This window comes from Hemitrygon akajei, chromosome 18 (genome assembly GCF_048418815.1).
Source record: "Hemitrygon akajei chromosome 18, sHemAka1.3, whole genome shotgun sequence".
NCBI classification, from domain to species: domain Eukaryota; kingdom Metazoa; phylum Chordata; class Chondrichthyes; order Myliobatiformes; family Dasyatidae; genus Hemitrygon; species Hemitrygon akajei.
Window position 1 is genome coordinate 28,269,395 of NC_133141.1, and position 15,481 is coordinate 28,284,875.

The window sequence follows — 15,481 nt, forward strand, 5'->3', positions numbered from 1 at the left end:
ACTTTCACCGTGCTCATCGCTGACAGCACCAAGATTTGCAGGGCAGAGTCTAAATGGGAATGCAGAAAATGAATCTTTAGTGACACGTTGTACTTCATGGTTTTGTTTGCTTGAAGCATGTTGTCAACCAGCTGCACATAGTTTGGTGCTCTGTAGTTGCCAATTCTCAAATCTTTCAACATCATCCTTGAATGCTTTCCATGAGATTTTCCCCAGTCCCGCTAGAAGTTCTTTGAATTGCCTGACATTGATGACCTGTCTGGTTTGTGGACCAACAAAAAAAAATGCCTTCCTTAATCTTGGCATCAGTTATTTTGATTTTATTATGGATTGAAGTAACAAATATAGGCGATTTCAAAAAAGTGTGATGAGGAAATTTAATGGTGATTTTCATGATCAGCAGCCCAAATTCCATAAGATACACCCAAAAGCACTCAGGAAGCAAAATCTTTGTTGTCCAGTGTAAGTGAATATAAACCACAGTTACTGTGCTGCCCATAGTATACTGATCACAGTATGAGAGGATATGGGGTAGCATGGCAGTGTAGTGATTAGCGTAACTCGATTATAGCACCAGTGACCAGATTTCAATTCCAGCTGCTGTCTATAAGGAGTCTGTATGTTCGCCCCGGGGTTGTGTGGGTTTTCTCTGGGTGCTCTAGTTTCCTCCTATATTCCAAAATGTGCAAGTCAGGAGGTTAATTGGTTGCATAGGTGTAATCAGACAGTGTGGGTTTGTTGGGTCGAAAGGGCCTGTTACTAAGATGTATCTCTGAAATAAATAAATTAACTTTCTGTCCCACCCTCTCTCAGAATAGAAAAAGATTGGGTAATTAACCTTACTTTCTACAATTGAAACTTTCCCGTATCACTCCAAGGATGGACGTAGCAAAGTGGTCCCATGATCCCAAACTGCACTTCAGAGAAAATGTGAAGTACATGCCACAATTAAACTTGTACAATACAGGTGATTTCCAGGCTACGTAGGGATTGTGTTCCTAGAAAACCATCCGTAGCATAACTTTCTGTAACACAAACTCCCTTTTCCCATGTGATAAGTGGAGATGTGCTCATACAGGATGTTTTTGTCTCATACTTAGCCATTTTATTGACAATGACAAAGTGATCCACTGCTATTATTTAACAGTTGAGGCTAACATCAGACTCAGAGGATGGACAAGGCTTGTGCAAAGGGAACAAATCTTTAAAATTTTTGTCGTTAGTTTTATATGTAATGCCGCAGGCTAATAAGATTTGGAAACGGCATCGCCATATTGATTGGGTTGCCAGTCCCTCCTCTGCCACACCCTGCCCTAATCTGAGGACATGTGAACAGATGCCTCAGAGTGTAGCTGTGCTGAGACGCTGCAGGGCAAAGTAGATGGGATTTGAGGATGGGGTGCATGCGAGAAAGGCATATAAGGGGGTTCGGAGTTAATGGGTGACTTAGTGGAAGTGCAAGGGAGTGCTTCAAGGAACCAATAAGATAGCGGTATGCTCGGATGCAGTGCCCATTCCAGGTCCAATCAAAGGAGCACTTGTTCATCTTGTACACCTCTTTTATGATTGCAAGTTACTGCTGGATACTAAGAACATCAAGTACTGCAGGACTATCCCATCAGCGAGTTGCTCAGTAGCAATGGAACTGACTTATTGCGTACCGTTGCCGTGTAGCTGCCTGGACCTGTTGCGTACCATTGTGCCCAGACGGTGCGCGGTCCAAAAAAAAAGGTGTGAGTGATAGTCTTTTACATTTTTGTTGTGATCGCAAGACCCTGTTGGACATTGGTAACGTAGAATACTGCAAGTACGGTTCACTGGCAAGACCGACGGCAGAGGAGCCTCGTTGGTTGTTGCACGGACAAGGCCCTTGCCTTGGAGCCACCTGTTGCGGGTGCCAGCGAAGGAGATGCCAGACCTGGCTGTGTGCTGCTGGATTTTGTACTATGTTTTGTCCCTCCGCTGGTGCTTCCCTCTCGTACTTGCTCTGTGCTGCCCTCTTGGTGTTCACTTGGTGGAAGTAAGCGCCGCCCTCTTTTCCTTCTCCAGCCCAAGCGCTATGTCCTCATTCTCCAACTTGTCAGTCAGCTCCCCCTTCTCCGTCAGCTCCTTTGACATCCCGGCGGAGCCAAAGATGGCACCACAGGGTCACTTCTGGCCAACTCATTAGCGAAACAGTTAAACTATTCCTATTCTAATGGCTCTATTTTCCTTTTCATGGTGGCTGGAGCCCTGTCAGGAGCTTTGATCCACAGCAGCGCTCAAACAGCGGCTCTGCACAGCAGTGCATTCCTATTTTTGGAATTCACTAATCAGCCGCGTTTCAGTATGCCCCGGTTCGGCCTGAAGTCGGGCGACTTCGGGGCTTGTGCGGCCCTGTGGACGTGAATTCTCACCGGTGTCATGAACTGAAGCGCAGCGGGAGCCAAAACATCAAAGAGAGCAAGAGTAGCTGTTGGAGGGCTTGGCACTCGTGATCAATCGCTCTGTCGCTCTCTCTCGATGGTAAGGGGAAAGTTTGCTGCCAGGGAACTCAAAATAATAGACAACGCTTCAGACTGACTGAAACATCAAAATAGCCACTGCTGTCTCCCCTCTCGCCTTGAAAGGAGTGAAATCCGTCTCTCTCGTTAGCGAGACAGAGCATATGGGATGTTGAACTGTTAGAGTGAACAGTTAGTTTTTGATGGACTGTAAACCATGGTCTCTCTTTGGGGGCTTGGCATGGTGGGTGGTGAGAGGTTTGATGCTACTTGCTGCTGCTTGTGGGGGGTAGGGGACTTTGGGGTTGTTACATTTTTTTTCTGTCATTCATTCTTTGGGTTTTTTCATCTGTTTCGAGGACGTCTGTGCAGAGTGAGAATTTCATGATGCATATTGTATACATTCGCTGATATTAAATGAACTATTGAAACATTGAAGAACAGAGGTCCTGGTACAGATCCCTGGAGACAGCAATTCAAATAACCACACATTACAACGGTGGTGTGCAGAAGACCATCTCCGAACATACAACACAGTGAACTTTGAAGCGTATTGGCTACAGCAGCAGAAGACCACGAACGTACACTCAGAGGTCCCCAATAAAGTGGCCATAAGTGTGCATTTACAGGTATTAGAAATCTACTGTGTTAGCGCAACATACAACAAACAGGTTAGGAGACAGATACAGAGTCTATAGAACTGATGTAAGGCAGCATCAACTTCATGGACCCTGTACAAATTACAGAGGAGGAGGTATTTGCTACCCTGAGTCAAATTGGGGTGGATAAATCCTCAGAGAAGGTTACGGTGTTCACTTGGATCCTACAGGAAGCAAGTGTAGAAATTGCCTAGGCCCAGTGGAGATATTTAAATAATCCTTAGCAACAGGGGAAGTACCTGAGCATTGGAGGACAGCCAATGTCGTCCCACTGTTTACAAAAAAAGGCTCTAAAATGAAACCAGGAAATCAAAGGCTGGCGAGTCTGACATCAGTTGTAGGAAAGTTATTAGAAGGTTTTCTAAGGAACTGGATATACAAGTATTTGTAAACACAAAGTACACTGCAGATGCTGTGGTCAAAGCAACACGTACAACACGCTGGAAGAACTCAGCAAGTTAGGTAGCATCCGTGGAAATGAGCAGTCAACTTTACTGGCCAAGACCTTCGGGGCTGGGGCCCTATAAAGAAGGTGGGGGGAGGGTGGGACGGAGAAGGCTGGTAGGTGCCAGGTGAAAAACCAGTAAGAGGAAAGATCAAGGGGAAGCAGGGAGGGGATAGGCAGGAAAGGTGAAGAAGGAATGTAAGGGGAAAGCACTATATGTAGTGGAAGAAGGCAGAATCATGAGAGAGGTGATAGGCAGCTGGAGGAGGAGGCAGAGTGAAACTGGGATGGGGGAGGGAGGGAATTACTGGAAGTTGGAGAATTCGATGTTCATGCCAAGGGGCTGGAGACTACCCAGACGGTATATGAGGTGTTGCTCTTCCAACCTGAGTTTGGCCTCCTCATGGCAGTAGAGTAGGCCATGCATGGACATATCCGAATGGAGATGTGAAGCAGAGTTGAAGTGGGTGGCAACTGGGAGATCCTGTCTGTTGTGGTGGATGGAGCAGAGGTGCTCAACGAAGCGGTCCCCCAATCTGCGTCAGGTCTCGCTGATGTAGAGGAGGCCGCACTGGGAGCGCCGGATGCAATAGATGACTCCAACAGACTCATAAGTGAAGTGTTGCCTCACCTGGAAGGACTGTTTGGGGCCCTGAATGGTGGTAAGAGAGGAGGTGTAGGGACAGGTGTAGCACTTATGCTTGCAGGGATAACTGTCAGGTGGGAGATCTGTGGGGAGGGATGTGTGGACCAAATACAAGTATTTGGACAGACATGGACTGATTAAGGATAGGCAGCATGGCTTTGTGCGTGGCAGGTCATGTCTAACTAATCTCATACAGTTTTTTTTTTGGAGGTTACCAGGAAAGTGGATGAGGTCAAGAAGTTGGATGTTGTCTACATGGACTTAATAAGGCATTTAACAAGGTGACACATGGGAGGTGGGTCAAGAAGGTTCAGTCGCTCAGTATTCAGGATAAGGTAGTAAACTGGATTAGGCACTGGCTTTGTGGGTGAAGCCAGAGAGTGGTAGGAGAGTGCTGCCTCTCTGACTGGAGGCCTGTGACTAGCGGAGTGCCACAGGGATCAGTGTTGGATCCTTTGTTAATTGTCATCTAAATCAATGATTTGGATGATAATGTGGTTAACTGGATCAGCAAATTTGCAGATGACACCAAGATTGGGGCTGGAGTGGACAGCGAGGAAGGCTATCATGGCTTGCAATGGGATCTGGACCAGCTGGAAAAATGGGCTGAAAACTGGCAGATGGAATTTAATGCAGACAAATGCGAGGTTTTGTACTGGTAGGACCAACCAGGGTAGGTTTTATACAGTGAACGGTAGGGCTCTGAGGAGTGTGGTAGAACAAAGGGATCTAGGAATACAGGTCCATAATTCGTTGAAAGTGGTGTCACAGGTAGATAGGGTCATAAAGAAAGCTTTTGGCACATTGGCCTTCATAGATCAACGTATTGAGTACAGGAGTTGTTAGGAGATGTTATGTTGAAGTTGTATAAGACAGTGGTAAGGCCTAATTTGGAGTATTGTGTGCAGTTTTGGTCACCTACCTACAGGAGATGTCAATATGATTGAAAGAATGCAGAGAAAATTTACAAGGATGTTGCCAGGTCTGGAGGTCCTAAGTTGTAAGGAAAGATTGAATAGGTTAGGACTTTATTCCTTAGAATGTAGAAGATTGAGAGAAGATTTCATAGAGGAACACAAAATTATGAGGGGTATAGATAGGGTAAATGCAAGCAGGCTTTTCCACTGAGGTTGGTTGGGACTACAACCAGAGGTCATGGGTTAAGGGTGAAAGGTGAAAAGTTTAAGGGGAACATGAGAGTCACGAGTATGTGGAACAAGCTGCCAGCACCAGAGGTCCATGCGAGCTTGATTTCAATGTCTAAGAGAAGTTTGAATAAGTACATGGATAGTAGGGATATGGAGGGCTATGGTCCTGGTGCAGGTCCATAGGAGACTAGATGGGCCGAGTTTGTTTCTGTGCTGTATTTCTCTATGACTCTAACATTCAACAATTAGAAAAATAACAAATTATATAAAATAAACTTAGAGGTTAAAGTATGGATGTGGAATAAAATGTGCATAAACACCAGTATGTATTTACAATGTGTGGCTCCAAGTAACTGTTTGCATGTAACAGCAACCACAGTCCGGTGTACCACTTCGACAGGTGGGCTAAACCAGGTGAGGGTAGCTAGCAGCCTCATACCCTGGTGAGATAGGGACATGTCTGCCCTAGCGTGCAAAGTCAGCTCCGGCGGACTGGGCGGATGAGATCTACATCCTAGGAAGATGGTACTGCAACGCTCCATGGAGAGCAAAGGGAATGACATCATGGTCATCCACTGCAACCAAGGAAGACCCCAGTTTGTGATGCTGGCTCGTACCACTGGACCCTGACTTCTGAGGTCGAGAGAGCGGAATTGCTCCAGTGCAAAGGCTTTTCCACTTTAAAAACTCTCCCACACAGGTTTCCTGTCATCAGCGGACACGATGGACAACCATCATTTGCAATGTAAACAGCATTATAAAGAATAATCTGAAATGTATACAATGCCGAGGTAATAGAGGGGATTATTTCAGGATTGCGTTGCATGTACTTGGTAGGGATAAATTACTGTTAACCAATGGACTGTAGTGCCTGTAAAAGGCAACCAAATAACATGACACTTGGGAAAAAAAAGTTATAATGTTCTCAAATGGAAGCAAACCTGTTGCATCTAGAAGTTTTGCTTCCATTACAGCTGGAGTTCAGATAGTGAATTTTCCAGGACAGTTGAGAGGATCTACAAGCTTTGAAGATCCAGCTTTAGGTACTATACAAGCCAGTGAAGGAGGCGAGTTTCACAGAAGAGGGAGAATTAGCACTGTCATAAGGACTGGGTAAGTTGAACAAAATGAGTCAGGTTGACAATTCCATTTTTGATTTAAAAACCAGTGATTCCTTTTGGCTGAAAGACCGGATAAAAATAATGGTCTCTTCCCTATATTCAAGAATGATACAACATGTACTTATGGAGTGTCTTCTATTTATACGCAGGAAAATAAAAAGGGACAAAAATAGCAAGAGGGAGTCCATGGAATGTCTGAAGGCAAGGGGAAAAAAAGCTGGTTTTGAAAAGGTTCATTCTTAAGATGCGGAGAATGCCAAAAGAGAACCACTGAAGGAGCTGACCCAATAGTACAGCCTACATGGTGGTCACATACAGCATGGTTACAAGACTTAAAGAAGTTACAAACTTGTGCGGAGCGAGGCCTTGTAGGAATGTGAAGAATGGGATTTTTTTTGTGTGCCCATGGAAAAAAACTCAGCTCACTGAACTGATTCCACAACCTATGGATCCACTTTCAAGGACTCTACAACTTGTGTTCTCCAATTCTTTAACACTTATTTATCTACTGTTACTGTTATTTGTTTTTGTTTATTTGAACAGTTTATCTTTTGCACATTGGTTGTCCATCTCTGCTTGTGAGTAGTTTTTCATTGATTCTATTGTGTTTCTTTGTATTTACTGTAAATGCCTGCAAGAAAATGGATCTCAGGGTTATATATGGTGGCATATATGTACTTTGAACTTTGGCCTGTGGAAGAGTCACTGCAGACAGGCAAGTGAGTAATGCTGATTCAGCAGGACATTGGCCAGGGTTTTGAATATGTAAGTGCTTGAAGAGGACTGAGGAAACAAGAGCATATTGGAGTTAGGCTGGACAAATACAAGCTGTGTAGGTAAAGTGGTCTTGGTTATGTAAAGGTTTCAAATGGCCTAGTAAGAGGATAAGGGGTAACCCACTATAGATTCACAGTGTTATACAGCACACAAACAGGCCTTCTGGTCTATGCCAGCTAAAATATGCTGATCCCCACTTGCCTGCACTTGGCCCATTTCTCTTTTAACCTTTCCTATCCATGTGCCTGCCATAATGTCTTAAAATGTTGTTACTGTGCCCACCTCTACTACTTCCTCTGGTAGCTTTTTCCATATTCCCACCACTCTCTGTGAAAAACTTACCCATGTCCCCTTTAAATCTTTCACCTCTCACTTTAAACTTCTGCACTCCAAATTTAGAAGTTCCAACCCTAAGAAAAAGACCATGACAATCAATCCTATCTTGAATTTTATAAACATCCAAAAGGTCACCCCTCAGCCTCCTTCGCTCCAGGGAAAACAGACCCAAGCCTATCCAGTCTCAAACCCTCAAGCCCTCTAGTCCAAGCAACGCTTCTGTGAATCTTTTCTGCACCTTGTCTAGACTAATCATATCCAATGAAAAACTTGGATTCACAGTGGGGACTGGGTTCGTCCTCTAGGTGAGGAGTCAGTGAGAGGGTGCCCCAAAACTTTTCCACCATCTACAAGGTACAGGGAAAGTGTGTTATGGAGCACCTTTCACTTGGCTACACGAGTACAGCTTCAATGACTCTCAAGCAGCTTCAACTTACCCAGAACAAAGCAGTCCACTTGACTGGCACCAGATCCATCACCCTGAACACTTCCCTCATCACCATCCACAAAGCACTGCAGTTACTTGCCTTGGCCACACTAATAGAATCTCCCAGACTAATGGGCTTTTCCACCAAAAAAGACAAAGATGGCATCTGCACAGTAATACCACTGTTACATACCATCCTGACTCAGAAAAACACTCAGTATTCAGGAGGTACCTGATAAACTGGCCATTGAGTGCACGTTTGTGGTCTTTTGTTGCTGTAGCCCATCCACTTTAAGGTTCAACGTGTTGTGCATTCAGAGATGCTCTTCTGCACACCACTGTTGTAATGCATGGTTATCTGAGTTACTGTCACCTTCCTGTCAGCTTGAACCAGTCTGGCCATTCTCCTCAGACCCCTCTCATTAACAAGGCATTTTTGCCAACAGAACTGCCACACAACTGGATGATCTTTGTTTTAGGCACCGATCTCTGTAAACTCTAGAGAATGCTGTGTGTAAAAATTCCAGGAGATCAGCAGTTTCGGAGGTACTCAAACCACCCCATCTGGCACCAACAGTCATTCCATAGTCAAAGTCACTTAGTTCACATTTCTTCCATATTGTAATGTTTGGTTTAAACAACTGAACCTCTTGACTACGTCTGCATGCTTTTCTGCATGGAGTTGCTGCCACGTGATTGGCTGATTAGATATTTGCATTAATGAGCAGGTGTACCTAATAAAGTGGCCACCGAGTGTATATTTTAATTTCTTTATCGTGACTGGCTCTAAGTCCCCTTATCAAGAGGGACTGTCCAGGTTCAAAGAGCAGCTCACCCAACATCTTGTCAAGAGAGTCTAGGGGCAGGTAATAATGCTGGCCTTATCACTGAAACATAGATCCCTCAGTCGGTGAAAATGAACCACAGCCACTGTACTGCCAATCTCAGAGTATGAAATGATATCACAATAAAAAGAAATACATCTACACAAAAAATTGTATGGCATGCTTTCTCATTAAAAGTAGGCAAGATCAAGTCATTTCAGGCAGTCTGCCAATTTAATTGGTTGAATCTATAGGCAAAACCATAATTAAACAATGCAATGTTTTAAATTTGAGATGTTTCAGTTTTGTTGTATTTGCATGCGAGAGGAGAGTGGGAAAATTAAAGCCGGGGCTCCAAAGGATGATCAAAAAAGATAGAGGGCAAAACAGAGCAGAAAATGAAAATGTATATCAAGCTACTAACACAAGTGAGAAACAGGCTGATTACAGAAAGCTCAGAGGGGAACTAAGAAAAGGAAATAAAAGCAAGGGGAGCATAAAAAAATGACTGATAGTAAATCCTAAACTATTCCACAGACAGCAAGGGAATGGCAAAAGCAAAGGTCGGCCTGATCTGTTACCAAAGCACACTGAGGACATGGAGAAGGTACAAACCAAGTGTGTCACAGTCTTCACAAAGGACTAAAATACTGCTGAAGCTTTAGCAAAGAAAGATTCTGGATAGGCTAAAAGTTCATAGAGAAGCTACTAGAAATAGTCAGTCAGAATGAATGAAGCACCTGGTCCAGATAGATGCACCCCAAATTATTTTTAAAATTCTGTTTTTCAGGACCTCACCACCAGCAGCAAGGTATTTCCCAACCTGAGGGCAACTTGGCCATTCTCAGCCTAGCTCTGCATCATACAAATGCCCCATTGTAACCTATGATAACCTTTTACACTATCCACAACACCACCAATCTTTGTACATCTGCAAACTTATTAACACCCTCTTCCACTTCCCCATCCAAGTCATTCATGAAAAATCACAAAGACCAGGGGTCCCAGAACAGATCCCTGCAAAACACCATTAGTCACAGACCTCAAGGGAGAATACGTTCCATCTACTTCCACCTTCTGCTTTCTTTTGCAAGCCAATTCTGAATTCATGCAGCCAAGTTTCCCTGGATCCCATGCCTGACTTTCTGAATGAGCCAACAATGGGGATCCTTGTCAAACATCTTACTAAAATCCACATACACCACGTCCACTGCTCTACCTTCATCAATGAGCTATGTCGCATTCTGAAAGGATTCAATCAACCCCATGAGGCATGACCTACCCTTCACAAAAGCCATGCTGAACAATTCCTAATCAGACTATGCTTCTCCAAATGCTCATAAATCCTCTCTCCAAGAACCCTCTCCAATGATTTGCCCACATCTGACGCAAGACTCACTGTTCTATAAATCTATTCTCTTTCTTGAACAAAGGATTAATATTTGCCACCTTCTGATCTTCTGGTACTACTCCTGTGGCCAGTGAGGATGTAAAGATCATCTGGCTACTTCGTCTTTCATAGTAACATGGGGTGTATCCTGTCCAGCCCTAGGGACTTACTTATCCTAGTATTTTTCAAAAATTCCAGCACTTCTTCTGTCTTAATGTCGACATGTTCCAGCTGTCATCACATTTGTCAAGGTCCCTTTCACTGACGAATACTGAGGCAAAGTACTCATTAAGAAACTCCCTTACCTCCTCCGACTCCAGGTGCATGTTTCCTCTCCTATCTCTGATTAATCATCCTCTTGTTCTTCACATACGTATAGGACACCATGGGGGTTTCCTTAATCCTACTTGCCAAGGCTTCCTCATCTCTTTTAGCTCTCCCAAGTCCTTTCTTAAACTCCTAGGCTACCTTGTAACTCTTTAGAGCCCTGTGTGATCTTTACTTCCTACACCTCGAGTAAGCTTCTTTCTTCCTCAACTAGGTTTTCCATATCTCATCAAGCATAGATTACATATACCTTTTCAATTTTTAATTGGCTAAGTATTAGCACATTACACTTGTGGTATAATTGTTTTAATTGTGTAGCCTATTAACTGGTTTATCTCAATCTGCAGAATTTCTGTAACCTTGAGTAAAAAGGTGACAGATTTTTCAAAGGCACCATCTTTCTATTGAATCACTGCTTCTCAGCTACTCACTTAGCTTCAAATGCTCTGCACTTTTGTTTAAACTTTAAAATAAACTATCATGAAGAATCAATGAATCAAAGTGTCTCGCTCATTCCTGAACTAAAAGAATTCAGGGATCAAAAAATTACTGAGATCTGACAAGAGTGACAGCTGCCTTCTTGTTTCTAACTTCCGTCCATGACTCAGTTGATGATCTTTCCACCACATCCTCCCTTTCTACAGTTGTGATACTAACTCTGATTAGCAATGGCATTCCGTCACCTCTTTTACATCTCTCTCTGTCCCTTTGGAAACACCTAAACCCTGGAACATCCAGCAGCCATTCCAGCCCTTGTGACAGCCAAGTCTCTGTAATGGCCACAATGTTGTAGTTTGATGTACTGATCCATGCTCTAAATTCATCATCCTTGTTCCTGATGCTACTTGCATTAAAATAGACACAATTTACTCTCTCATTATGCTGTGTTTCCTTCCTCACTTACTCAACTTGACTGGCAACTCCTGTGACCCTGCCGGTACCAAATTGTTTCAGTCTCTGCCACTCCTTTGGGTTTATCAGATGTGTGGAGAGGGGGAGCCTGCTACATGGGCAACAGCTTGCTCTCCATATCGTACTGACCAGGCTTGTATACATAGACATCTAGGACTCAACATCCCTGGTCAACACTGACCTATGGAGGCCCTCACCTCACCTCAGAACTTGCCTAAATTGTCTTGTTCCCTCATCCAGACTATCGATATATATTGAAAACATCTGAAGCCCAAACACTGACCTTCATTGTACAGCACTTGCCACTCTGAAAATGACCCATGTATTCCTCTTTGTATAATTAGGCTCTTAGCAAAAAAAAAATCTATTGTTTTCTTCCATTACAATCGGTGACTACACTTCAAAAATAGCTCGTTAGCTATAATTTGATTTGGGATGTCACAAGGCTATAAAAGGTGATAAGACGATTGAGATTATTTGTGCCAGGCAGCTGTGCAGCTGTGTAGAAAAATAATATAATAACCTCTTCTCATTGCTACCATCAGAGGGGGGGGGGGAGAGGGGCAACATCTTTAGGAACAGCTTTTTCTCCTCCGCCATCAGATTTCTGGGCGGACAATGAATTCTTGAACTATTATTGCACTACTTATTAATTTTTTAATATATGTTTTCCTTATAACTTAAAGTAATTTTTATGTATTGCACTGTACTGCTGCCGCAACAATAAATTTAATAATAAACCTGATTCTGATGTTGATAGTATTAGGAAGAACAAATACTAATCCCATCATGAGAACTGGTGTTCTCACATAGAGTGAGGATAAATAAGAGGGGCTGATCCTGGATACTTTAGGGCCAATTTGGACCAGGCCTTCATTGTTATGATCTCCAACCCAGCTTTGTAAGTCACCAATAAATAGTTTATTTTCGTGACTTCTACATAACACAGGAAATGGAAGCTGATAATTGTCATTATTGAGTAATTGTGCAACTGTTTGGGCTGCAGTTCCTAATAAGACCATAATACATAGGAGAATTAGGCCATTTGGCCCATCAAGTCTGCTCCACCACTTCATCATGGCTGATCCAATTTTCCCCTCAGCCCCAGTCTCCTGTCTTCTCCCCATATCCCATCATACACTGACCAATCAAGAATCTATCAACCTCTGCCTTAAATACACATAAAGACTTGGTCTGCACAGCTGCCTGTGGGAAAAAAATTCCCCAGATTCACCACTCTCCAGCTAAAGAAATTCCTCCTCATCTCCATTCTAAAAGGATGCCCCTCTATTCTGAGGCTTTGTCCCCTGGTCTTGGACACTCCCACCACAGGAAACATCCTCTCCACATCCACTCTATCAAAGCCTTTCAAACCATTTGATAGGTTTCAATGAGTTCACCCCTCATTCTTCTGAATTCTAGTGAATACAGGTGCAGAACCATCACACTCTTCATATGACAAGCCATTCAATCCTGGAATCAATTTCATGAACCTCATTTGAACCCACTTCAGTTTCAGCACATCCTTTCTAAGGGCCTAAACCTTCTCACAATACTCCAAGTGAGGCCTCACCAGTGCTTTAAAAGTTTCAACATCTCATCCTTGTTTTTATATTCCAGTCTTCTTGAAATGAGTGCTAATAATAATACTAATAAGTCTTTTGTTATTGTCTTATCCCAAGATTTATCAGCCCCAAAGCTCTTTTAGGGAAAGCACATCTGGTTTGGCTAGTTGAGGTGCACATAAGATTTTGGTGACATGCTCAGGACTTTAAATGGGTCTGGTCATTTGCTTAGCCTCTGAATATATCTCAGGACTCTATTTGAATACATTTTTTAAACTGGCAGGGTATTACAGACTTCATCTACTGGGCAAAATACCAATTAATTTTATCAAAGATGAATAAAACAGAATAAAAAGAGCCATATAATTTATTATGGACATTGCTTCACATGACCAAGGTGGGAGCAGGCAAAGGATGATTGCAACTCAAAATTAATAAGTGTTTACAAATAATTTACTTTTCTCATCATTTCTTACCATTGTGGCAGCTTAACTAAAATATAAGGAAATATTAAAGATGATTGTAGCTAAGCTTATAAAAGGAGACCATGTTGTCTTTCACCTGTGGGTCAGACTAGGATTTAAAGAACCTAGAGAAAGCATGGCTTACTACTGGCTTTGCAGAAGAAAAACAAAATAGAGATGCTAGGAAGGTTGGACAAATTGACAGAAACGCCGCTGTTTTTGAATATCAAACCTGCCTTACAATAAGGCTGGAAAGATCTGATTCAACACGGTTACATGTTTATACCTTAGATCTAAAACATAGTGACAAAAGTTGTAGCCGGTGGGAAATGCAGTACTGAGCTTTGACTTGCAAAGCTGACTGCGCTTATGTAGACCACATCAGTCTGAGATGATTGGCTGTTGAGCACCATGCACTAGAACCCACCTGGCAGTGTCACCAGGAGGGAGTTGATGCATCAGCTCCAGTGGAAGTCACATTATAAAATGCTTCTGCAGAAAGTTTCAAAATAATTCACCAAATTATTGCAGTGGCAAGGGAAGGTCAGTCTATAATGATTTGTGGATACAAGCACTGTCTTTACCTGAGCTCTCTTTCGTTTCTTGTTCAGAAGCCATGGTGAATGGAACGAGACCACACTCAAAATTCCCTGAAGAAGCCACGTTCCCTGTAGCAGATACGAAAACAACAGTATGAGACACAGAAGAGGGGAAGACCAAATACATTAATTTTTATTTTATTTTGAGATACCGTACAATATAGGCCCTTCCAACCTGTGCCGCAGGCAACCTACTGATTTAATCCTAGCCTAATCATGGCGCAATTTACAATGACAAATTAACTTACAAACTGATACATCTTCGGACAGTGGGAGAAAACTGGAACACCCAGGAAAAACCCAAGCAATCATGGAGAGGGTGCACAGACTCCTTACAGATTATGTCAGAACTAAACTCCAACCACCGATGCCCCAAGCTGTAATAGCATCACACTAACCGCTACACAACCGTGGCACCAGTATCATGGGGACTGCCTTTTTGCTACAGGTATTTCACAGATTTGTTCCGATTCTCAGGGAACATTTTAACGGCAAGATTAGTCATTCTGAATCACTGAAATAGAATTATTTGGACAAAGTAAATCTCAAATAGGGCTCTGCCGCCTTTGAAGACATGACCAGCTTTGCCTCATTTCTCCCTTGAGATTCTTTTAACCTTACATGGATCACCAGATGAAATACACGTTGCAAGATGACATCCAAAATTTGGCCATCTAGGCTCAAGACTTCTGCAGATCACATGAAGGACTTTTTCTTTTAAAAAAAATAGCTTCCAGAATAAAGTGAAAGATAGTAAATGTTACTCTACTTTTCAAGAAAACAAGACAGCAAAAAGACCCAATGGTACATTAATATCGGACAGGGATTCCCAACCTGGGGTCCACGGACCCCTCAGTTAATGGTAATCGTCCATGGCATAAAAAAGGTTGGGAACCCCTGGTCTAGGACCAGAGGGCACAACATTAAAATATAAAGACATCCTTTTTGAACAGAGATGAGGAGGAATTTCTTTAGCCAGAGGGTGGTGAATCTGTGGAATTCATTGCCACAGACAGCTGTGGAGGCCAAGTCATTGGGTATATTTAAAGCTGAGGTTGGTACTTCCTTTATTAGTATGGACATCAAAGGTTACAGGGAGAAAGCAGGACAATAGGGTTGAGAGGGATATTAAATCAGCCAGGGTCGAATGATGGAGCAGACTCAGTGGGGAATTCTTCTCCTTTGTCTTGTGTATAATAGGGAAAAACGACGAGGTGCATTTATAAGGAACTGGTGGTGGAAAATAATACTGGGCAGAGTTAACATGGATTTATGAAAGGGAAATTATGTTTGACAAACCTGTGAGAGTTTCTTTTTGAGATTGTTACAAGCAAAATAGGCACGTGGATATGGTAGAT

The 15,481-nt window shown here is 42.9% G+C and overlaps 1 protein-coding gene across 4 annotated transcripts in view; it reads right to left on the minus strand.

The window, feature by feature from the left end:
• LOC140741225 (natural resistance-associated macrophage protein 2-like) overlaps positions 1–15,481 on the minus strand; it is a 124,014-nt gene that overhangs the window by 76,081 nt on the left and 32,452 nt on the right. For all 4 annotated transcript variants that reach the window (XM_073071182.1, XM_073071181.1, XM_073071183.1 and 1 more), the window contains one exon: positions 14,109–14,192. In XM_073071182.1, coding sequence (XP_072927283.1) covers positions 14,109–14,142 — 34 coding nt within the window. In that variant the 5' untranslated portion in view covers positions 14,143–14,192. Of the gene's footprint in view, positions 1–14,108; positions 14,193–15,481 lie in introns of those variants that run through there.